This window comes from Lepidochelys kempii, chromosome 27 (genome assembly GCF_965140285.1).
Source record: "Lepidochelys kempii isolate rLepKem1 chromosome 27, rLepKem1.hap1, whole genome shotgun sequence".
Classification (NCBI taxonomy): domain Eukaryota; kingdom Metazoa; phylum Chordata; order Testudines; family Cheloniidae; genus Lepidochelys; species Lepidochelys kempii.
The window spans coordinates 12,815,873-12,841,879 of record NC_136406.1 but is presented as its reverse complement, the minus strand read 5'-3'; the positions used below and the strand labels follow the sequence as shown (position 1 = coordinate 12,841,879).

Below are 26,007 nucleotides of genomic sequence, written 5' to 3'. Positions count from 1 at the left end.
TCCTGATATGTTCCTGCTGGTCCATTCCTAAACATAGGGGTGAAGCAAGAGGATATAGGGCCCATATGGCCAAAAGTCTCAGGGCATTATAATAAAAAAAAACAAAACCCAACCCTCAATAGCTATACTTCATCTTTCCACAAGCACAGATTGCGCCTCCAACTCCATTCCTCAGCTGAATTCCTGGCTCAGTTTCCCCTCTCCTGTTCTTTCCCCAAATCTGCCTTCCTCCTAATCTTCCCATTCCCGCAGTTTCTTCCCCAGAGCTCTTCTGTTTTGCAACCTTTCACACCGTCCCCTAAAGCCAGTGTATACCCTGCCTCTCAAGTGGGTAGCAGTTCCACAGAACAGCTGCCCGACAGGGGAAGCTCACATCAGCCCTGCTAAGAGACCGTGAAACCCTGCAAAGCAGAAGATTCCCATGGGATATAAACAAGTAAAACCAAGGGATTTTATTCTTCAGTTTATGACACATTAAGGACACCAATGAAGGGCAAAAAAAAGAGTTCGAGGCAAACTAAATGGCTCAAACGGTCTTCTAATAATTTCATATTTCTATCCACTAATAAATTAAGCCTCACAACACCCTTAATAGGCATTATTCTCATTTTACAGAAGGGAGACTGAGGCACGAGGGGGTGGGGGGACTTGCTCAAGGTCAGACGGAGGGGGTATGTCTACACTGCGATAAAAAAAAGCCGGCACCAAGCCTTGGGTTGCAGGGCTATCAAATTGCAGTGTAGATGTTTGGGTTTGCACTGCAGCCCAGAGGCCCCGCAAAAGGTGGGGGAGAATGGGAGGGCGGGGGGAGAGAAGGGTCCCAGAGCCTAGGCTTCAGCCCAAGCCCGAACATCTACATTGCAACTTCGTAGGCCTGCAGCTCAAGTCACCTGATACCGGGCTGGCCACGGGTCTTTTATTGCAGCGTAGAGGTATCCTGAGGCAGCAGGAGAGTCGGGTACAGAACTCAAATCTCCTGACTCCTGACCCAGTACACAGATTGTGTTCACTTCCCTTGAACCAAACTGCATTTTTCAGATTCAGCTCATGAGACCTTGCTTACATCTGTTTTTCCTTCCCCCTCTAGCTCACTGACTCGCCACCACCTGCCTATGACCTATTTGGCATTCAGCACTCGCCCCCACCTTCACAGAAGAGCCCAGTCAAACCAGTACTAGCCCCTTCATGGCTACCCAGAATGCCCGCATACTCGAGGATTTGGATTCCCCCGATTGGAAAGGGTAGGAGGCCAGTGATTCTGACAGCGCATGAAAAGGATCCCTCTGGAAAGGGACACTTCTGAGAGCCAGCACAAAACTAGAGACACACTTGACCCGTCAACAGGTCCCATACGGCTTCCCACACCTCATCAACAAGCAGCTCGTCTATGGATGCTGGCTTGGTTTGTCTTTTGGAAGAGGGTTCTACGGGAAAGGGGGTGAAAATGGGATTTTGGGAGGGGACTCCAGGTTTACGGTCACAAATTTCCATTATTTCCTTCTTCCGCATCATCTTCAGTAACAACGGTTCTGCAGGCCAAAGTATGCCTTGAGTTACATCCATGCAATGCCCCCGTTGTCAGTGTTTTGCCCTTAGCAGACACCTTCTTGGCTTAAAAGGGTTTGCTCTGGCATTAACTGGCTCTCCAATCAGAACTTAGTAAACAATTCAGATAACGCATAAGGAAGAGAATCCAGTTTGCTCTCCCATACGGTGTTGGCTTGGCAAGGCTTCCAGGAATCAAAACCAACCTATCCCTTAATAAAGTGATAAGTATGACTGAACACATATCGGGATCAGCTTTGTTACATAAGGTGTCATACTATGGGTACATACAGCACCTAGCGTCAGGTCATCTGTAGGTACTACAGTAATACAAACTATTCCATAGTCACTTTTCAGTGTGGAACCAAACTTAGCCTTCAACAGGATGGGCTAGAAACATAAAGCAACAGGGGTCATGGGAGAGACCAGACAAAAACATCTCCCCCGGGAAGCAGAGCACACATGCCCAGTCCCTTTGAGAATTTCAAGTTGGCTTGAGCTAGAAGTGGGTCAAACCCAAAACTCTAGATCTGAGCACCCGGAAGCTTGGAAAATGTTGGGACTCAGGATTTAAACTCTGCATCTTGGCCCACTCCTAAACGGGCCACAAGGGTTATGGGAATAAAGGGCCCTGGTTTTCCTACTATTAATTTATAGATACTAAGGTCAGAAGGGACCATTATGATCATCTCGTCTGACCTCCTGCACAACGCAGGCCACAGAATTTCACCCACCCACTCCTGCGAAAAACCTCTCACCTTCCATGGGGCAGGGACTCAACGTTACACAATTCCTCCATCTTCTGGAGGCAGAGCTCTGAAATTTGTTAAGAACTAGCTCAGAGCCTTGTTGTTCCCTTTCAAAGTCCTAAGCACTCTCACTCCATCAGCTTTTACATAGTAGTAGGTAAAGGCTCAGGTGATTATCTATGTGGTCTTCACCCCCAGCGGGGCAATTCCTTCAGTGCTCTTCTATTCAACAAGAGCACACTATAGTGCTTGGGCCACATATTCATCTACGCATACTGCAGTCATCCTTGATATTTATTTATAAAGGGAAAACAGCAGTGCCTTCCTATTACACACACAGGTTCAGAAGATGCACCGAGGGCTCATTTGAAAAGGCTCTCTGTCCCTCTGAAGCTGCATGCCAGGTAATTTAGAGCTTCCCCTAACAATTTGAGTGGCTGGCGTGAATAGATCCGTGAAAGCCAAAGGATTTGTTCATATTGAACTTACTGCGATTCCCCAAACTGTTGTATATTTAGCATTTTTATGGACATTTTTAAGTCTTCTGTTTCCCCGCGTATCCCCTGCTCTTTAAGCAGTCATGAATCCTTCCCCATCTCCTACATGGAGAGGATTAAAAAAAAAAAAAAAAAGCCAAAAGCCCGGCTATACGTAGAAAGAGGAATCACACAGACATGGGGCGGAAACTATCATCAAACTCTACTGGACATTGTGATTTGACCTGCAGTAGCACCAGGAGAGCCAGGCATAGAGCAGGATCCTGTTGTGCCTGGTGCTGTACAAACCAGAGAGCAACAACAAAATAGACAGTCCATGCCAGAGGCGCCGACTTTGTCCTTTCCCAGGGGATGCTCCACCACTGCTCCACCCTAGGTCCTGCCCCCATCCCTCCTCTTCCCACCCCCACCCCGTCCATTCCTGCCCCTGCCCTCACTCCTCCCCCTTCCCCCCAGCACCTCCTGCACACTGCTAAACAGCTGATCCACAGCAGGCAGGAGGTGTTGGGGGGGAGGTGCTGATTGGCAGGTCCCACTGGTAGGCAGGAGGTACTGGAGGGAGGGGGAGGAGCTGATGGGGGGGGTGGCGATTGGGTGTTGAGCTCCCACCATTGGGTGCCTGCCCCAAACAGCCTGTAATCTAGTCCTTTCCACTGCAGTTGGACTACCAGCCACCAGTGAGTGGTCAATGAAGCACTTTGGACTCACGTGCTAAATTCAGATGCAAAGCTTAGGTGGGATTTGGACCCTGGTTAGGACATAAAGACGAGGGTTGCGATTTTTTTAAAACCCTCCTCATTGGTCTCGTTCTGTTCCTACTACAGTCGATGGGAGCTGTATCATTGAGTAGGTCTATGCTATCATCACGGAGTGCGTTGCAGCTTGCGTAGAAAACACCCAAACTAGCTTTAATCAAGACAGCTTGGGTACTGGAGCACTGAAGCCACGGCAGCATGGGCTAGCCACCCGAGCGATTACCCAAAGCTCCAGACAGATTTGTACAGCTCACACTGAAGCCTGCCTTACCGTGACTTCACTGCTCTGGTACGCAAGCTAAACTAGCTCACATACAGCTAAATATACCCTAGGACTTCACCCAATAGCAGAATTTTGGCCAAGACGGAGCGCTTTTGAGAGGCCCATCGTCAAACTCCTCGGCCTTGCCATCTTTGGGGGTGTTCTTTGAGGCCCAGCTTCTGGTATCCAGTGATTGCAGTAGAAATTGAGTTTTCATTAAAAAACAGAAGACAACAGAGAGCTTCTAGCTCTCATGGTTACGGAGAAACCTGGGGGCACCCCATGCTCAAAAACACAAAAGTCAAATAAAACCCTATATATATATATATTTTTTTTAAAGTCTCATGATTTTGTTGGGGCCTGGTATGTGATTTTTGAACACTTGATACCTTATGGACTACCTTATGCCAGCTTAACTGCACCACACAGAAGGGCCGGTTAAACATAGGCATGCCTGAGTAAAAGAGGTCCCTTGTATATGAAACCTTTCCGAGCACATCAGTCTATTTTCTTCAACAGGTAGTTGCATGCCTCTAAAATGTATGTGTGGTAACGTATGGTTCAGATCACGTAGTATTTATACACATGCATTTATATAGAGAGAGTGTGTGTAAAGCTACATGGCAGATCAGTGTTTGAAAGGATACCAACAGGAGGGATCTTACTGCAAAAATATTTACAGCGTATTGTCTTTACACAGATTAATTTGCACAAAGTGTAATGCACACAGCCAGGGCCCCCCCCCAAAAAAAAACCACACTCAAACTTGCAGGAAGCAAAGCCATATAGCTGACAAAAGGAGCTGTCAGAAATGTTGATCTTAAAGCTTGCTTTTTTTTTTTTTAATGTTAAAGAACATATGCCTTGTGTATGTTTTATTTTTCATTAATTAACACATACACACACACACCCTGGACTTTACAAAATGTTCTAACACAGGTTTTTGGGGGTTTTTTTAAGTCTTTCCATGTTATGACATTTCAAGGTTTGTAGCCGGCACTTGTGTTTACAAAGGAGAGGAATTCCAGGCATGGTGATAGAATAGATATTTTAACAAAAAGTTATAAATATTGTCAATGTGGTACTTTTTTCCTTGAGTTTTCAAACACATCATAAATCTAGGCTAGGTTTCTGTGTCTGAACCCTGCTTCCAACTGCACTCGAACCTTCTGGCATGAAGGCAAAGAGGGTATTTTTTTAAATATATAAATAAAACTTAGTAAAATCACTGTGCACTCCATTAATTCAGGAACACTCCCTCTTTGGCTTCAAAGGGGATCTTTTTCTTTACAGTACAGATAGTGTTTTTGCTGCTTTAATGATTTGCTACTTGCACTTGTCATAACTACATGGACCAAGTATGCGATACCAGGGAGCAGCGGTTAGGGAAACACAAAGTTCCGTCTCCCGTCCAACCCCGCGCCAATTCACTTCAATAGGTTTGAGGCTTTACATAGAAAACTAGTTCATAAATCTAACATGGGAAGCCTTTGTAGAGCACCAGTTAGTTAATGAAAGATGCTGCGCGCATGCCCCCACTATACATACCTCATGCATGAACCCAGTGAACATTCAGTGACCCGTAAAGCAGTACGGAGTTGAGTCAAAATAAATAGGGTTGATACAGAGAAAATGTTACACATTTAATCTAAATAAGTATTTACACTAGAAGATTAGTGGCCTGAAAAGACTTTCCACACAGTTACTTACTGAATCCTCTTATGGAACACAACGGATCCTAATTTTTAAGCAATGCTTTGCCCAAATTCTCTTTATCAACGTAATTTTCCACCCGGCTTTTCCACAGGGACGAAGACTGGGTTTGTAGTTAAGGCACTGGATTGGGATTCTGGTGATCTGGACTCGGTTCCTAGCTGGGACCTTCTTTATAACCTTGGGCACGTCTCTCTGCACCTCAGTCCCACATCTGGGGCTAACAATCCTTGCTTTCTCCCAATTTTGGCCTGTTTCATCTATTTAGACTAAGTGCTTCAGGGCAAGAAAGGTCTCTTAGAACACACTTGTACGGCACCCAGCACTGGCCAAAAGTTTCCATCTAAAAACTTTTCTTTTTAAAATGGAAAACTGGGTTTCCAACACGAATTATATATGTATATTTTTTAAGAAAAATGTCTGCTTTCAGCTAAAAAAAAAAAAAAATTTTAAACCAACAAGCCGAAATTTTCCACCTGGGTGGGGGGAGGGGGAACACCATTTTCCAGCCTAACCTAGCACAATGGGGCTCCCAATTTCATTTGGAACGACAACATAGATAACAGCAGGTGCAAATCCTATTATTGAGGCATCCACCCCAGTGGTTTTCAACCTTTTCTCACTGGCAGACCCCTAAACATTTTTGAATGGAGGTGCACACCCCTTTGGAAATCTCAGTCTGCAGACCCCCAGGGGTCCACGGACCCGGACCATTGGTTGAAAACCACTTATCTACCCTAAGTACCTGATTTGAGAGAGCACTCAGGTCCTTAGAAGTCTGAGTGCTTTCTACCTGACTTGATTAGAAGGGGATTATCCTCTTGGTATGTAAGTGCTGACCCCACTCTAGGATTTGCACCAGCAATTCACTGAGAGCACAATAGGGGAGCACTTAATTGTGGGAACACCTATGTAGAGCGCAGTGGTGAAAATCTGGCTCAGCATGCACAGCTTTAATAACGATCCTTGCCTTTCTCCAACGCCTTTCACTTAAGGATCTCAAAGCACATTACAAACGTGAGTAGACTAACCCCGCATCCCTTCTACCTGACATAAGTAGGGTTTTTTTTATTACCCCAATTTTACAGATGGGGAAACAAACACGGAGGGAAGCTACTTGTCCCTGCCCTGACATGGAACACACTACACTGAGTGCTCTCTTCTCCTTACGCCTTTCCCCCCCTCCAATTCCTTCCTTTATATATTTATTCCTAGATTCCCTTGCAGTACCATGAAATGGCCTGTTGCCGCTCTCTGAGACCACTGGTTCCTGAGGCACTCAAGCTGCTGCAGACAATTCAATGCAGGGAAAATGCTCTTAAGAGCAGGGAGAGAGGAGACAGAAAGAGCAGAGAGAAAACTTTGGGGGTGGGAGGCAGAGACTAAGTTGACTCATGACCTGCATGGATTTTCGCTGCCAACCCTCCTTGCATCCATTTCCACAAAGGAAATATCACAAGAGAAGATGGCATGTATGTATAAAAATATATGCCCGTGTATACAGAATGCTTCCTATACATCCCAGTCCTCTCCAGAAAAAAGATATGCCTTCCCTGTATTCTAAGCAGAGAGCACTTAGCCAAAAAATAAGGGAGTACCCACCATCGTGAGGCGTAGAAACACCCGTCTTTTGGGTGATCGTGAATTAAGCGGATGCGGCTTGCCCTCTGAATCACACAACTTACCCAAGATTCAGCGACAACTTGCACAAGTTGGCTTGAACACATTAGTATGCCAGATCCTCACTCCACATTCAACAGCTCTGGGAATTTCAGCCAGTCCATATTAGAGGCCAACAGGTTTCGTTGGCTTCCGGCATTAAAAGCTTTAACTGCCTGAAACGTCACAGAGCATTGCTTATCCTCTTTGAAAAGGGTAGACAGTAGAAACCTTTCAGAGCACTAAAACCTTATACAGAGGTTCCCCAAGAGCTGCTTGTGGCATGCAAAATCCTGACTGTTTCTTAGAACCAGACTCCGTCCCTCCAGGGCCATTATTTCAATGCTCTGGGTTTCTAATATGGCCATCGATCAATTAATTGACTTTCTAAATGTTCCTTCACGTGCTCCAGGACACGTGGGTAAAGCATTCCAAAAACAACGGAGTCCAAGGAGAGGAATACTTGGGACGTCTCCAGCGCTTGGCCTTGGAACGCTCAGCCAAAAGTACTTTATGGAAGTTTGCTATTAGCACTCCATTTGGCAGCTAGGAAAAAAAAAAAAAAACCTGAGGCCCAGGAAGGTTGAGCCTCTTTCCTAGGTCACACAGCAGTGACGGGGAACAAAACCTACCCAGTCTCTTGTCCCCTGGTCTAACCAATGGAGCCCACTGTATGTTAATGAGGTACAATTAGAAGACTATGGAAGTACATCAGAGCACTTCAAAGCACTGTACAGAGAAGTATGATAATCCCATATTATGAATAGGCAAATTTAGGCACAAAGAGACTTGTCCAAGGTCACAAAGCAAACTGGAGTCAGGGCTGGCGATTCCCAGGCCCTCATTTGAACCACCAGCCACTGCTGTCTCCTTAATACATTCTCTCGGGTTAATAACCCTTCCCCAAACGGGGGGGGGAGGGGTCACATTTACAGAGTCACGTAGGCACCTGAAGATACAGCAACGGAATTTACAAAAGCACCGAAGCGAGCTAGGTTCCTAGCATAAAGCCTCTAAATTCCTTTTAGAAATCTGGCCCTGTTCTACAAACCAAGCTAAAACCCTGCAGCGGCATTAAAAAAAAAAAAAAAAAGAGCGAACAGTTGATGAGAACAAGAGCACTCGGAAGCATTTTTGCCCCCACCCTTTTTAAACTGCGTGAACTTCTCCCATCAAAAAAAAAAAATCTAATTTTGAGCCCTTTTATGTGTTCTAATCCTCTCGTCTTTTTCTAATTTTGAACACAGCTGTCTGCTGTACTTTCGTGAATGACGCCAGATGCTGGGTTCATCAACCAAACCCACGAAAACAATGGTTTGAAAGCAATTAGAAGCACCAAGGCTGCACTGAGGCTCATATTAAAATGTGATAACACCGTTCTAGGGGGAATTGTGATGCTGCAGCATTTCTGACATTTCTGGGCTGCCAGACAGACAGGATGCCTTGGAAGCGGGCCCTGATCGAGGAGGTAACATACTGGAATTTCTATCTGGAGCAAATGAAGAATTAGCTGAGTGGGAATGCTCACATGGATTTATTGTTTTAAATGATAGCCCCAGCACCCGTCTTCCTGGAATGCTAGCGGATCCTTGTGTTTGCACACACGTACCACAGTAATCATTGAAATAAAGACACACACACACACACACACACACACACACACACACACTATTATAAATTTGTATTCTGGTAGCACTAAAGGATCTGGCTCCGGGATCAGAACCCTACTGTATTAAGTATTCCATAGATACGTAAAGATAGGAGTGAGAGACAAGGGGACCAGTTCAATTAAAAAGGAGACTTTTCAGTTACAATTCCACTGGATATGCAGAAGCATCCACCTACTCCTGTTGCTCTCAACTTGAAGGTACCATTGGGGTTAAGATCGTTATTAGTGATAAGGTAGCGCCTCTTGGTCACATTATGCTACGACACATAAGAGACAGTCACTGCCCTGAAGGGCTTAAAAATCTAAAAAAGACCTGAGAGTGGGAAAACAGAAGCACCCAACAGGGAAGTGACATGCCCAAGGTCACACAGCAGAGCTGGGAATAGAACTCAAGCATCCTGGCTCCCAGTCCCATGCCCTATCCACTAAGGCCATGCTGTTTCTCCAAGGCAAACATTCTCTGGAGGTCACTTAACATTTGCACAAGCCAGTCTTGGGCCTGCCCATGGTGTGTGTAGACCAGGCACCTAGGCCAGCACCATACGTGGCTGGAGACCTGTCCCCTGAATCCCGGGAGAAAAGCAGTGCTGATTGCTCCCAAAGCCCCTCCCACAACTTTGCCACCCCCTCCTAACTGCTCCACACGCGGAATGGCTAAGGCTCCCCACCTGCTCATCTTGCACTGGGGCCCAATCAAACCGATGACAAGCCCTGCCCCTCAGAATGGATAAGCTGCACTCACCTTGGGGCAGAAATTCCAAGTGGTACCTGCAAGACAAGAAAAGAGAACAGGCATAAATATACTGCACCCTATATTTTTCATAGTGATATTATTAGGATATGGTTATAGCAGAATGATGATGCATTTTATGCAAGACTAGTCACGTGAGGGGTCATTGGCGAAGTTACGATTTGCTGAATAAGGTTATCCTATTGGAATGCATGTTCCATTTTTGTATCTGAAGTTATGAATATTGACTATGCGTCTGTATTTCAAATATAGTTACACCGGGGTAATGCCCACTAGACAAGATGCTTTCAGTCTATATAGTGGGTGGGTGGCCTATTCAGGTGAATGAGCCATTAGGGAAAACAATAGGCCTTAGGAGAAGCTTATCTCCCACCTGGTGAGCCTTCCTGAGAACGCTCCAGACAGCCTGTGTGTGATGGCTGCTGTGACTCTACAAGGACATGTGACCAGGCCACATGATGCTGGACTCCATCTTGGGATGTCAGTATTTTTCCACAGACTGGTCTGGGAACCAAGCTTTGGACCAAAGGATTCCCACCATATGCAAAAGCTATATAAGACAGGGAGTGACATCATCTGGGGTTCTTCACTCTGCACACAAGACGACACCTGAAAACACCTGAGGAACAAAGACTGAACTGGGGGAAGTGCTGGATCCAGGCTAAAGGGATTTCTAGCCAGTGTATGAAAAACCTGGGGATTTCAAGCTGTAAAGCAAGTGTAGCTTGTGCCTTGAGAATCTACAGGTCTGTCTGTACCATCTGTTAGGCTGAGAATCTACTATTCATATCCAGGCTATTTAGTATATTATGCTCAGTTTGCGTTTTTGTTTATTTGCTAGGTAATATGCTTTGATCTGTTTGCTATCACTATGATCACATAACATCTCTCTTTTGTAGTTAATAAACTTGTTTTTGTTTTAATCTAAACCAGTGAACTTTGACTGGAGTGCTGGGGAAAATCTCTGCCTGGTTACCACAACTGTGTATTGTTCACTTCACATTGAGGGAGACGCTGACCAGGTATTAAACCCACATACTGGCCAGATTTGACCAGGGCAGGACGGTACCGCTCTGGGGCCCCAGGTGGGAAGCTGGTGGTTAGAAAGCCTGTGTGTAACTGCAGGTGGGTGTGCAGCTGTATGAATGCTGGTGAAAGTGCAGGCTGGAGGGCTTTGCAGCTTGTCACAGCAGTACAGTGTGAGAGGGAGCCCAGGCTGGTGGGTCAGGGGGCTCAGTGGTACCCCAATTCCTTGTGGCATCCCGGGGGGGAACCCATCACAATACATTATCTTAATTATTCGTTCCACTCTGGCAGGCAATAGAGAGAAGAATTATGCCAGACACATGGCCAGGGATTCAGTAAGTGTCCAAAATGTGCTTCTTGCAAAGGATGTCTCAAGAGAAGCTAATTGGCCTTCTTGAGATTCCGTACTGTGTAAAGACCCTGAATCCAGGACGATTTGATTCCAGAAGCTCCTAAACCTTTTCATATTATGGATCATTTCTTAAAAACCCAGAGACTTTTGCAGGATCTCTCCTGTCCCAGCCTCACAACCCCCTCTCACACCTTCCTTGTAGTAACTACGGCACTTGGTTACACGAACAAACTAACTAAAATGGAGGAACAGTAATAAGGAAATTAGATGAATAAACTCACAACAAAGCAGCCTTGCCCATTACAGTGGGGTATCCTGCCACATTTTGTACATGTGTTGTTTATTCTGCCCCACCCTGCTCTAGACACAGGACTTCATATTTATTGAAATTAAATCTCTCCAGGCATCTATAGCCCCTGGTGCCATTGAGCAACGGACAGAAAGAGGATGAATTTGACAAAAAAGCATTTGCTGGAGCTTTATTATTTGCCCTTCTTTAGCACTGTCCAATCAAGGTTCTCCAAGCGCTACACAACTGTCAGGCTGTTAAAACTCATCCCCCGCCCCCAGCGCTGCAATTCTCCAACGCGGCCGTTCTCGGGGCTCCTTCACACGGCATGTTACTGCGCCACGAGCAAGGATCGGAACCTACAGTGCATCTGCTGGCTGCGCGGTAATGTCCTAGCTGGACACTGCTGCAACACGGCAAAAGTTGCGGATTGCGGCTTCGCAGACTGTTGTCAGAGCACAGCACCCCAGGATGTTCACTACACCACTGCAGCGTCCACACGGGACGTTACTGCACAGCAAGCTGGTGTGCTGGAGACTCACAACCAGGCTTGCCACACCGACAAGCCCTAATCTCATTGGGAACCCCTTGTTGCCATGTAGTGGGGAGACCCCTCGCAGTGAGCAACACAGGGAGGGCACAACTCCCGGGTCAAAAATCTTGCATTAGTGCAAACGCAGGTAGTATATATATTTGCTCATGCCACATTTATTACTTGTAATATAGTAGGGCCTAGAGCACCCAAGAAAGATCAAGGCCCCAGTTGTGTTGGATCCTGCACAGATATGTAGGGACAAACGGCCCCTAAAGAGTTTACAATCTGAACAGACAGGACAGAAAAGGGAAGGGAAGGGGGAGGAAACGGGTCCAGACTTGCAGGTCAGCAGCTGAACCCACGTCTAGGTTCCAGGCTTGTGCCCTTCTCACTATGCCAGTATTTCTCAATTATTTGAGACCAGGGATGGGCTTTCTGCCTTCTGAAACTGTGCCCAGGAGATTTGAGGGACCAGCACCAGTCCATGGACCGGTCATTGAAAAACACTGCACTATGTCACTCTCTTCATCTGTTTTGTTCCCCTTTCCTCCACGCTACAGGTGATGAATGCTCAGAGGAGCTCCCTTTTGGGTTATTTAATAGAAGAATGTCATGGATAAAAATCTCAAAAACACAGGGGACATCGGCTGGCCCCACGCAAGGAGGCTCTTTGAAATCGGTCCTTCGGTGGCATTCCCTCCAAAGCTAAGCCATTCACAGGCAGCTTGCCCACTCTAAAGGACTGGGTCTATGGCTATCAATGGCAAGAATCCAGTATATCTAAATCCAATCCATTTGTTTTCTCATTAAAAGCTTTCATGAAGAAAATGATTTAACACAAACGTGCGAGCGACTGACTCAGATTAATTAGAAAACAACAACAGAATCCCGATGAAGGACAGACTGTTTATTTCAGTCCTTTGCTTTGGACAGAATGTATGCGGGGAAGAGGAAGAGATTGCATCTAGAACACAGACTTTAATATTTAATCAGTGATTAAAAAAAAGCTACTGTGGGTTACATTGGAAAAAGAGGCACACACAACCCTGCCGTACGCTCCCTGGCTCTAGGGTTTTACATACTGGACTCTTTAGAAACTCTAGGGTGTGGTTCATTTTACCCACTTTCCATGTTTCTCTATGGGATCTCTTCACCTTACCCTATCTGAAGTTCCGCATCTCCTTGTCCCGCCAAACTCAACCTCTTCTCTACCCCCTCCCTGGAAATTCTCTCAGCTGGGAATGGTCCGTATTTCACTATATCGTCCTACCTTCAGGATTTCCTTTCCCTCAGTGCCACAGATTTAGAGACTACAGAAGAAACTCCTCATAGATACAAGTAATCAGAAGAGGAATTGTTGCCATTAAACAACGCAAGGCCCTTATGTTCCCTTCTGGGGCTAAGCCTGTTGCCCCCACAACTCTGTGGAACCCAGAAATGAAGGACCAAGCAAACAAATCAAACCCAGTCTCCCACACGGCACAGCGGAGTAGCCAACGGACCAAGAAAGCTCAGTTTTAGAGCGTGATGCACCTTGAGTTTTGACCATGTTAGGAGGAGCAGACAGACAGAAGTTCAACCACTCCTTTTCAGGTGAAATTCAAAAGAACAGTTGCAAACCACCATCACCTACAATTTGTCTTTCTGACTCAGACGAAAGGGTTCCTCTTCCTGACCAGCCTCAAAGAAATAAGAAAGGTGGTTCAGTGATCACTCTAATTAGACTTTTCTGCCAAATTTAATCTCAGGAAGGAATGGAGTCTTTAAGACTAGGAAGGATATCAGTGTCAGTTTTAAAATACTTGTCACATCTACGCTGAGGTCTGAAAATGCTTCACGAACGCTTCAACAAGCCACACAGCTGAGCAAAATAGGTCAGCATTATTATCCCGTTTTATGGATGGGAACCCACGGTGCAGAGGTGAAGTGACTTGCCCAAGGTCTCACAGCAAGTCAGTGGCAGAGGCCAGGAATAGAACACAGTCTTCCTGATCCACATTCCTGTTCCTTAACTATCATTATTAAACATAGATTTCATAGAGTTTAAGGCCAGAAGTAGCCATTAGATCATCTATTCTGACCCTCTGTCCACCACAGACCTTTAAATTTCAGCCAGATACACCACCGCACACACACACACTGAACCTAATTACTCTAGTTAGATTAAAGCATTTCAGTTCTTGGGAGACTAAACCGTTGTGTGCCACAGACAAAGAAACTAAGAGACCCAGGTGCCACCAACGTCCGAGGCCCCCTGCACTGGTAAGGCACTGATTAGGCAAAAGAGGCGCAGACGATCCTAGCAGATGATTCACAACCATGCTGCAGAGGAATGCAGAAAAAAACCATAGTCCCTGCCAATCTGACCTAGGGGCAAATTCCTCCCTAACCCCAAATGTGGCAGTCAGTCTGTCCGTGAGCAAGACAAACCAGACTAGGATCTAAGAAAGAGGATTCTTTGGGCCATTTCAGAGCACTGGCCCACCCCATCTGGTGTTTGGTGTCCAACCTGATACTTCAGAGGTAGGCAAAAAACAAAACAACCCCTGCCCCCGAATTAATCAGGTCAACTGTGTATTTGGGGGTGGGGGGGAGCGCCACATGGGAAGTCTTCCTGACCACTGCTGGCTGAAGCCCTGAAGCATAAGATGAGATTATATTCACTATCTTAATACATTCAAATGTTTAACATTTTGGTAATACCTAGAGGCCAACTATGTCAGGTCTCCATTGTGCTAAGCACTGGACAAACACAGTAAGTGAAGGTCCTTGTCTCAAAGAGTTCACAATCTAGAGAAAAAGACACAACAAGCAGATGGGACAAACCAACCAACCCGGGTAACAAATCTAGGTGAGCAACTGCAAGAACATCCTCTCCCGCCAGAGGATCCCACAGCTCAGAATTTTCCCTTTCATGAGTCTCACGGTTGGGGTTTGTCTTTGCACATCATGACAATCTTGACCCTTGCTTTTCATCATGGCCCTCCCCTCATCTCCAGACTAGGGCCACATTGAAGTGGTCCACTCTGTCCTCTCCATCCTAGCTCCTCTTAGAGTGGAGACATTTTCATATCTCCGTTCGCCCGGCACAGCATCCTCCCCAGAGGAGAAAGATTTTTGTCTCCTGAGCAGCTAATGATTCTGAGATAAGGGGGGGGGGGGGAAATCACTTCTTGTTTTGTGAACTTTTGTCTCTTGTGCTTGAGAGACTGTCCTAATCTCCCCTGAACATGTTTTAGTGATAACATTTACTGCACCAGGGCCAGAACGATTTTCTGTCACTTTCAATTCAAGTTCAATAGAAGTATCAGAGCTTTGTTTCTAACCTCTGTCATTTTTAATACAATAAAATGGTTTTAAACATGTAAAATTGAGTTCCATTTCCTACTGGACCAGCAATCTTACATGAGCTTCGTTCTTATCAAATTTACAAAAAAAGAAAAAAGTTTTGCTTTTTTTTTTTTTAAATGTAAAGAAACCGTCGAAAACTCAACTCTCATTAGATCAATATATGCTTTTAGTCTCATGCTTTGATAATTTTCACTCTAGAAAGAGTACGTGCAGAACAAAAGTTCGGGAGGGAAAAGGGAAAGTTTCTTTTTCTTTTTTTTTTTTTTTTAAGTCCAGGAGGAAAGATGTCTTGTGCTCTAGACACAGAACTGAGTCAGAAGATCAAGGTTCCAATTCCTGACTCTGCCACAACTTCATGCGAGACTTTGGATAAGTTGCTTACTCTGCCTGGGTGAAATGAATCCTCGTACCGAGGGTCTGCCCAATGCCTATGCCCCACTTAAATTCTCAAAAGCAGGCTTAAAGGGAGATTTAAGTGGCTGGCTTTGCTGACCCTCTGCACACAGTTTCACTGCATGTGAAATGCCTTTACTAGTGTTTGCAGAGTGCTTTGAGATCCCTGCATGAAAGCTTCTATAGAGGTCCTAGCCAAATTCAAAAGGTGATCACAGGTGTGGACCTTTCCATTCACATGCGGAGTCATTTGAGAAGTGTGACAATTTGGGAAAATCCCCCCCCAAAATTTGCCTACTGACAACCTGGATTTCAAATAGGTCACTCCATTAGAAAGTACAACTGTATCTGTAACCACGCGCAGTCTTCCCGAAGTGTACCCAGTGAAGCAGAGCTATCAGAGGAATTTAGCGAAGTAGTCAGGGAAATCATCTCCTGCCAGTCAGTGAAAAACAACAGGAGAATGGAGCAAGAGGCCAGTTTTCATTTTTATTCTCAGGTAGGCTACTCCCATCAGTATTCCCAGAACTTTAAAGTACCAGGTCAGTAGGGAGCAAGTAGTTACGCTTGCCTGAACTGGGGGACTGGTGGCCCTGGGAGACTACCCACCAGGAAATTTCTTCGGTTGAAAATAATTCTGTTGCAACCATTTCTTCTTGCAAATAAAGCATTAACTTTAAAAATTCTGAGTGTTTGACTGGCCTCGTTACATCCGAACGACGTACCCAGTGGGAGGCGTGAAGGACCAAGGGCCAGATCCTGATCTCAGACCACTGCAGCTGTACGCGGGAATTAACTCGCTCACCGGTTAAATCGCTCACCAGTGAGAGGACGAAATCAGGCCCGAAGACTCAGAGGTAGCTGACAATCCTGAGGTTTCACAAGGCATTAAACATCATTTGTCCTTATGTGTTTTATTAGTTTTATTTAGCATGGTTATTTTTGTTCCCATTTAACTATTCCTCCTGTGCACTCTGTATTTAGTTTAGCCATCAGCAGCTGGAGGGATCCCCTATGAAGAAGGATCCCCAAAGCTCTGGTAAAAAAAAAAAAAAAAAAAAAGGGAAGCAGCAATCTACATTAGAGCTGGGGAAACAGACAAGGGGTAAGAAAGGGAAGAGTCACCAAATGATTTAGCAACTGGGCTGTAAAACAAACTATAAAAAATTTTCTCTATTATGAGAAGAACTTTGATGTGACACGTAAATCCAAGGTCTAACCCAGAAAAAACATCCGATTTCCATTAGAAAGCCAAGAAACTCGTGATGCACTGCTAAAATTTTAATAAAGATCTCCCACGAACATTTCCTCCCCCCGCTTAGCATGTTATATGCCACTTCCTTCCCCGTGTCGCATAGACTTTAAGGTCAGAAGGGACCATCAAGATCATCTCGTTTGACCTCCTGCACATCGCAGGCCACAGAACCTCACCCACCCACTCCTAGAATAGGCCCATCACCTCTGGCTGAGTTACTGAGGTCCTCAGTACCACAAGGGATGGATCATTTGATAATTACCCTATTCTGTTCATTCCTACTCAAGGATCTGGCACTGGCCACTGTGAGAAGACAGGACATTGGGCTAGATCAGGGGTCGGCAACCTTTCACAAGCGGTGTGCCGAGTCTTCGTTTATTCACTTTAATTTAAGGTTTCACGTGGCGGTAATACATTTTAATGTTTTTTAGAAGGTCTCTCTCTCTCTCTAAGTCTATATATTATATAACTAAACTATTGCTGTATTGTAAAATAAACAAGGTTTTCAAAACGTTTAAGAAGCTTCATTTAAAAATTAAATTAAAATGTTGATCTTGCGCCACCGGCCCGCTCAGCCCGCTGCTGGTCTGGGGTTCCGTTCACCTAGGCCGGCAGCGGGCTGAGCGGGGCCTGCGGCTGGGACCCCGGCTGGCAAGGGGCCGGCAGCCAGAACCCCAGACCGGCAGTGGGGTGAGCGGCTCAGCCTGCTGCCGCTCAGGGGTTCCGTCCGCCGGCTCCTGTCAGCCGGGATCCCGACTGCCGGACCCGCTCAGCCCGCTGCCGGTCTGGGGTCCCGGTCCTGCCCGCATACAGTGGGTACCTACCTTCTCCCTGGTTCTGGCCATTCTCTCCCTCTCTCTCTGCACTGAGCAAAGGGCTGGGGGTGAAGGAGCAGGCTGGGGGTTGGGGTGTAGGGTCTGGTCCGGAGCTAGGACGAGAGAGGGGGCTCAGGGTTGGGGCAGGAGGTTTGGGTGTGGAGCGCTTACCTGGGCAGCTCCCATTTGGCGGGAGGGGTGCAGGTGGGAATGTGGGGAGGGAGGGGTAGGAGCTCCTGTTTGGTGCTCAGGGTGAGGGTGGGGATGTGGGGGGCGCAAGAGTCAGGATGAGGGGGGTGCATGGGATGTGGGGGGCTGGGTATGTGGGGGAGTGCAAGAGTCAGGGCAGAGGGCTGGGGGCATGTGAGGGAGGTGCAGGTGTCAGGGCAGAGGGTGTGGGGGTGAAGGAGTCAAGCAGAGGGCTGGGTGTGTGTCTGAGGGGGGGGTACAGGGCTCAGGGCAGAGGTCTTGGGGGTGTGCGGGGCTGCAGGGCTCAGGGCAGAGGGCTGGGTGTGTGGGGGGGGGGGTCAGGCAGAGGGCGGGGGTGTGGTCGTGGGGTGCTCACGGCAGGGGGCTGGAGGGGATATGCCCCACTTCCCCAAGGCCCTGCCCCCGCTTCCTCTCTGCTTCTGCGGGGAGCGGGGAGTACACTGACTCCGCTCCTCTCCCACCCCCTCCCTCGCAAGAGCCAGCAGGGAGGGAGGGAGGGACGAAGAGGAGGAGGAAGTGCAGGAACCCAGTACGCTGCGGGAAGAGGCCGGGGAGCCGGCAGGACCAAGCTTCTGCCCCTTGCCCCCGCGGGAGAAGAGCGGGCCGGGCTAGGCCAGATTTTTAATGGCCCGCTGCTGCCTGCCGGGACCCCGGCAGGCAGCAGCGTGCCATTAAAACCGGGCTTGCGTGCCGTCTTTGGCACGCGTGTCATAGGTTGCCAACCCTTGGGCTAGATGGACCATTGTTCTGACCCAGTATGGCCGTTCTTATGTTCTTAATCTTGATTTAGCTACTTCAAGTGACAGAGAATCCACCATTTACTCTAGTTCCAAACCAGCAAGTGACTTGCTGCGGAAGGCGGCTAAAAACACCCCAAGGTCACTGGCAATCTGGCCTGAGGGAAAACCCTAAACATGGCTATTATTTAAACTCTGAGCACGTGGGCGAGACCCAACCAGACACACCCATTCAGAAATGCATGCATTGTACCAAAACAGGAGTATTCTGCTAGTTTGTTCTATTTAAATAAAAACATTCCCACAACCATATAGCCAAGGAGGTTATGCATTAAACTTATACATAAGATGCACTTTATGGCACTTTGCTCCTGAAAGACATACAGGGCCTGATTCGAATGTATTAACATTCCAGTAGCAACCTACAGGCCCTATGCAAGACTGGAGCCCAATCAGATGTACATACACAAAGAGGATGCACTCTAAATATGATGAACAGAGTGGAAATGAAGCAGAGGTGTCTGTTTTGCAGATGGGAAACCAAATGACCAGATTTTCAAGACAGCTCAGCTCCCACATAGGTAGGCTTGGAAGAATTCATTTTTTATCATCATTTCAACAGATAAGAACAACGTTTACTTTTTTAAATCAGTTTCAATATTCACAGGAAGCTACAGAGGGGATCAGACAATTATTTAACGACTGTAGATGTTGAGATTGAACAAGTCACAGCATTATAACCCTTAAAACACAAGTTGTCAACATCACATGTCAAAACATATGATGTACATAACCTTCAATCAAACTCTAATAAGTTCTCAAGCCGCGTTTTTGCCTATCCGTACATTCTGATTATCGAAAGCAATATTTTTTCGTCGCTGTGTGCGTGCGCGCATATACACGGTGAAATTTACTGATAAAAATCTAATTCTGCGGAGCCAATATAAGCTCCTAATGCCATTTAACACCACCAAGGAGCCAGACCTGCTGCTGGCCGTGTCCGGGGCACAGCGTAGTCCGCAGTGCCAGAACAGGCAGGAGGCCTGCCCTAGCATCCCCGCTGCGTCGCTGACCAGGAGCCGCCCGAGGTAAGCCCACACCCCAAACCCCTGCCCCAGCCATGAGCCCCCCCCCAACCCAGAGCCCCTTCCTGCACCCCAAACCCCTCACCCCTGGCCCCATCCTGCAGCCCTCACCTCCACACCCCAACCCTCTGCCCCAGCCCTGAGCCCCTCCCACACCCCAGACCCCTCATCCTGAACTCCGTTAGGTGGTCGTGGGCATCAACAGTTTTCTTCACCTGGGTCGCCAGAAAAAAAAAAGAGTTTGAAAACCACTGGTCTAGAGGATTTCAACAATAAATCTCAAAGCCCCTCACAAAGGTCAGTATCATTAGCCCCACTTTACAGAAGGGGAAACAGGCAGAGAGGTGAAGTGAGACGACCAAGGTCATACAGCAGGTCAGTGGCAGAGCCAGCAATGGAACGTATTTTTCCAAAATCCAAACTCAGTGCCTTAATCACAAGACTAAACCATACACTGGTGTAACTCCGTTGACTGAAAGAGAGCGACTCCTGGCTCTCCCCAGGCGAGGCAAGATCAGAATCGGTCCTAAAATTACTGATCGCACAGCTAGGTGCGGCGCCCCCTCAACCCCCATCGTCTGCCACTGCTGATCCTGAGAGCTGCCGGACACGACCCCGTTCCCCAGCTGACACTTCAGGTGACAGATCCCAATCGCTAAAGAATGAGTCAAATAGACAACAAAACCGTTGGGCTAGATACAAGAATCACCAGCTGAGATTCTGTGGCCTGCGTTGTGCAGAGGCTTTGTTCTGATGATCATCATGCTCTCTTCTGCCCTTAAAAGGCTCTAAATATAAACCCCACTTTCCTCTCAGGCTCATTTTTGGCAGGAACCATAAAATCCAGTCAGGTTACAATCAAATTTCCTGCATTTTCTTGTCCAATTAAGAACCCTAACATCACCACAGATATTAAATAGGTATTTCAAGGCTGAGTCTAATTTGTTTGGTGCACAATATTTGTTGGTTTTTAATGTTTGGGGAGAAAAAAAATCAATGCTGAAAAAGATTTCAGGCAGCGGGGGGGGGGGGAGAGGAGGTGGGGGGGAGGAATTTGGGAGCTCACCATTAGCCAGGTCAGCTTATGAACCACTTCAAATGCATTTCTCAGCTAAATGTTACAGAAGAAGCACCAGCTCTGCAAAGACTCTGGTTACTGAGTCTCCATCATTTACAGGCCTCAGGTTTCAGATTAACAATGCAGCCACAAGGAAACGGATGGGAAACAGAGGTAATTTTATCAGCTGGAATGGCAAATGATGCAAATTACTGAAAGGATCATAACCCGGAAGGCATCAAACTGCGTTACTGGAAGAGTGGGGCGGGGGGGCCAAATTCATCCCACATATAAATCAATCAGGTTGCACCTGGTTTGAATTTGGCTCGGAGATGTTTGAACATGACGGAGCCGTCATCTGCCCACGTACAGCACGGAACAGATTGCAGGGTGCTCACAAGTTAAAACAGAAACTCTATATGGTATCAGACTTTTTGAAAATGTAAGGTTAGCATTAATGTCAACACGGCAAAATGGAAGGAATTCCTTTGCAAGCGATTTTCTCCACCTTCACGCAACTGTACCGGAATAACAGAGATGGTTTGCAGTGACAGAAAACGCAGGTCAAGAACTTTTCTATACCTATAGGGTGGCAAGTGACTTCTCGGGTACCTTACGAGACAAATCCATATCCAGTGGTTAAAATGAACCCGAACCGTTGGTCACGCTGAGCAAAATCCCACCACCAAGTGAAACAAATTTCAGCCTCCTGAATAAGTGACAGATGAAAAACAGCACTTGGGCTAATTAAAGACGATGTAGTGAGGCCAGTTCAGCCTTGAAGGTAATGTGCAGAGCTTGATTATCCGCCTGGCTACCAGGTCACATTCTTAAATTCCCTTTTATCTTGATATTGCATGTTATGCGGGATAATGAGCCTCATATTGGTGAAAATTACAGAGAGGGCAGTTACACTAATGAAGCAAAATTACCCTGAAATTGCAGCCTCCTGCACTCTGATTTCAAAACTTTAAAACAAGATTGGAAATTAAGATAACAGATGTAGTTAATCTGATTAGAAGTTTATTAAAGCAGTGCCCACTAGCTCTGCTATGGACCTTTGGATGTCTGTTATAAACACCTTTATAATCCAGATATAAAAGTTCTCTCAGATGGGGTCAAGTTCACCCCGATGTAACTGAATGGTACATCAGAAGCGAGACTGACCATATTGCACTTCGGCTACAGCTCTAGAACAGAGTAAGTGGGAAGTTTAAGACGACATGTGAACAATTCTAAACCCACTGATGTAGTGGACGACAGATTTTTAGCAAGGAATTATGTAAACGACACTATTAGAGATGCTGAAGCCCCAACACACAAAACCATACTGGGTCAAAATGTATCCCTTCTGCAATTCCCGAGGGGGACGTAGCCAGCCCATTTAAGCTTTGAAAAGCCGCCTGACACCAAATGCAGTAAGTACTTTTCTTAAGGATTGTGCTAGCTAAAGTGTATTAATGCACTACTTGAAATCATCGCAGGGGTCAGATGCGCACAAAGCTACGTGACTGTATTGCACGGAAAAAGAAATACCAGCCTTAATATGTATTTATTACACAAAAGAACAAGCCTTTGTGATCTACAATGTGAACAGATGATTCAGAAAGTGTATGATTATTACAAGGGTCCTGATTATAATTTTAGGCACTATACAAAGATAACTTGTCCTAGAACCAGTGTTCTGACTCCCAGTTTAATGCCCTATCCACTGGACCACACTGCCTCTCAAATACTTGAAGGTCTGGAGTAATGACTTGCAAGTTTGGGTTCAGTTATAGATTCCGTGAACAACCGAAGCTCATAGTTAAACCACTGGGAGTTTGGGGGCCACAAGAAGTCCATGACAGATCAATTTTTAAAACTCCCGGGTATTTATATTTAAGGCACACAGGATATTGCTGTCAGCAAAACACGTTCCAGGGAGATTTTTATTTATTTGTTTATTTTAAATAAGCTACCGCAGGCAGCTGATCGAAAAAATGTTGCCCACAAAAGCTCTTGAAAGTTTTCAAAACCATTTTTTTTTTCTTTTAAATTTGCATTGAGGTTCGGCCACTCAGTAAGGTGGGCTTAAAAACGAACAAACAAAAAAAGCAGCAGCAAAGAAAAATATGAAAAGCAAAGGCATTTTTGCAACAACAAAAAATTGTGTTGAAAGTTTTCAGACCAGTTCTATCATACAAAGGAAACTATCAAAATAAAAATAAAGTAAAAAATCAGAGCCCCTACAGTTGAACGTTAAGGGTGCCACCGCATAGCATTTTGGTGCAGTCCCCCCACCCCAGGTCAACAGATTCAGGTTAGCAGGGCAAAGGACTGTGTGGACAGTGCTCAAACTGTGACTCACTGGGGCTGGAGCTCGTGCTTTGAAGCCCAGCCTCCTCTCTAGGCTTCAGCCCCAGCTCAAGCACTCTCCATACAGGTATTTTTAGAGGTCTGGCATGAGACCCAAGTCTGTCGACCCAGACTGGGAGGCTCCCCCCAGAATGCTGTGCAGACAAATCCTAAGGTTGAGATGCAAAGCAGCAAAGGGGATGGATGGTTTAGTGGAGGGAGGGGATAGCTTAGTGGTTTGAGCATTGGCCTGCTGAACCCAGGGTTGTGAGTTCAATCCTTGAGAGGGCCATTTAGGGATCTGGGGTGAAAACTGGGGATTGGTCCTGCTTCAAGCAGGGGGTTGGACTAGATGACCTCCTGAGGTCCCTTCCAACCCTGATATTCTATGAAAGGCCACCCTTACATCACCTCCTTACGCTAGGGTATGTGTCAAATGGCTGCGTCTACACTGGATTGCCCACTGACGGCATCGCAGTGCTGGGGTGTTAGTGTAAACCCAGGCTGCAGCATTAAACCCTCCTGGTTGCCCCAACCCTTCTAAAGCAGGTCCAGACAGCACAGCAGTTAACATGCCAAAGGTCTCCAAGGGTCTCCAAGGGTATGTCTACAGTACAGCTGGGAGAGAGCCTCCCAGCCCGGTAGACAGATTCGAGCTAGCATGCTAACAACAAGTGTGGATATTGCAGCTCCACTCCAGACTCAGGTGAGCCACCCAAGCTCAGACCCAGGGGGTCAAGTATGCTCGAGAGGCTGAGCTGCACCAGCCAACCTACCAGGGCTGGAAGGTTCGCTCTGAAGGGCAGTGTAGACATACTCCAAGTGCCTCATCTATGCTAGAGCTCCCCCCCCGGTAGCAGTGCAGGGAAACAGGGCAATTCATAGGAGGACTAGCAAGAACGGGTACCATGGCCACTGCAGAGTTTACGTAACCCACGCACCTCCTGAGTGAGGTGTTCTGTCCTATCTAGTGGCACCGAGACCACTTAGAGAGAGATTATGAGTCTACTCTACAGCCTTAGCTAACAGCCCGTTAGCTTTTAGCTCGTGCACTAAGCTCCAGAGGTCCCAGGTTCGATCCCACCCGCCATCAAGCGCAGTCTGTCGGTGTTACATTTAGTCATGGCGGGACAGGTTAAAGGTAGCATTGCAGAGTACATGTTGGATTTCCTTGTTTCTGAGAGCGTCATGCTTAACATTTTCACTAGGAGGGTGGTGAAACACTGGATTGCGTTACCTAGGAGGTGGTGGAATCTCCTTCCTTAGATATTTTTAAGGTCAGGCTTGACAAAGCCCTGGCTGGGATGATTTAGTTGGGGATTGGTCCTGCTTTGAGCAGGGGGTTGGACTAGATGACCTCCTGAGGTCCCTTCCAACCCTGATATTCTATGAACATTATTTAACCCTTCCTCTCCATTTTTGTCTTGGTCTGCCTGGCTCTACTTTAACATTATTCAATTTCACAGAGGCAAAAAATACACTGAGTTAGTTTCCGCTGGCTGAAAACCTCACTTCCAACAGTGAGTTTAGACGACCAACTGGCTCAGAAAGGACCTCTGAGAAACTATCTATCCCCATTTTTAATAATCAATCTTATTTCCTGTCCCCACCCTAGAAATAAATTGTCTCCTTGCTGATGGATGACCTCACTTCGGCATTTAGACAGTTTTTTGGTTACTGTTCTTCCCAAAGGACCGGGGAGGGTTGGGCTCCTGAGTGGAGTCATGTATCCAATTCTTCCCAGGTGTTGGGCATCTGGTGCTAATCCTGCAAATGGCACACGAAAGCAGCTTAACAGAACCCTGATGTTCTCAGCAAACAGCTTCAAAACAAACTCGCCAAACCAACCGTTCCGCAAAACAAGAGGGCCTGACAACCTGAGCGGTTTCAGGAAGAAGAGCGTAACATCTCCTCTTTTTCACGACGGCTGCTTTGCAAGCAGACTTTCAGCACCACAAATAGATATTTTGCTTCCAGGTCAATTAACTGTTTGCCAACAACTTCTACAACTAAAGGCGATGATCCCAAAGCACTGGCAGAAGAACATACAGATAGTCTAGGACAGGGGTTCTCAACCTGTTTCTTCTTGAGGGCCCCCCCCCCCCCAGCATGCTATAAAAACTCCACAGCCCACCTGTGACACAACAGTTGTTTCTGCATCTAAAAGCCAAGGACAGGGTTGGGGGTAGCAAGTAGGGAGGGCACCACGCCACAGGGGGCCCTGCAAAGCTAAGTTGCTCAGGCTTTGGCTTCAGCCCCAGGTGATAGAGCTTTGGGCTTCAGCCCCAGGCAGTGCGGCTTCGGCTTTCTGCCCTGGGCCCCAGCAAGTCTAATGCCAACCATGCTTGGAAGCCCCCCTGAAACCTGCTCGCAGCCCTCCAGGATCCCCGGACCCCTGGTTGAGAACCACCGCTCTAGGAGAGTGAAATTCATGATCTTTGTTCAAGGAGTTACTCATAGAAGATTGAAGAGGACTACAACTCAGTGCTCAGCCAGAGCAATGGGTATGTTCCAGAAGTGCTATTCCAGCTGCTTAGGTGGAGTATGGGTTGCTACACCTGAAAAATCACGTGCACCTCATGAATCCAAGGCCTTAGGCCCAGATCCTCAAAAAGGTATTTAGCCGTCTAACTCCCACAGCAGTTCAGCACCTAAATACCTTTAAGGATGCGAGCCTCTGGGGCTACACTCCTGCTTCTCCCCTAAGTCATTCCGTGGCTTTTGTCTTTGTGGGTTTTGCACATAGCAGATAGGGGCGAGTAAGCTGAAAATAGATATAGGAAAACACAACTGTGAAACCAGAAAATATGGTCAGGCTAAGCCGTGTGTACATGTATCCGTGAGAGGCAGGAGCAGGATCCAAAAGACTGCAATCTTTTTTGTGATTGACCGCATTTCAACATGACAGTGTCCCTTTAAATAGCCAAATACATTCTTAAGAATAAAACGGCGTAGGCCCACACAA

The 26,007-nt window shown here is 46.7% G+C and overlaps 1 protein-coding gene across 2 annotated transcripts in view; it reads right to left on the bottom strand.

Moving 5' to 3' along the window:
• The window catches only part of SKAP1 (src kinase associated phosphoprotein 1), a 227,144-nt gene that overhangs the window by 188,945 nt on the left and 12,192 nt on the right, over nt 1-26,007 (bottom strand). For both annotated transcript variants that reach the window (XM_073325920.1, XM_073325921.1), the window contains exon 3: nt 9,592-9,617. In XM_073325920.1, coding sequence (XP_073182021.1) covers nt 9,592-9,617 — 26 coding nt within the window. The remainder of the gene's footprint in view (nt 1-9,591; nt 9,618-26,007) is intronic.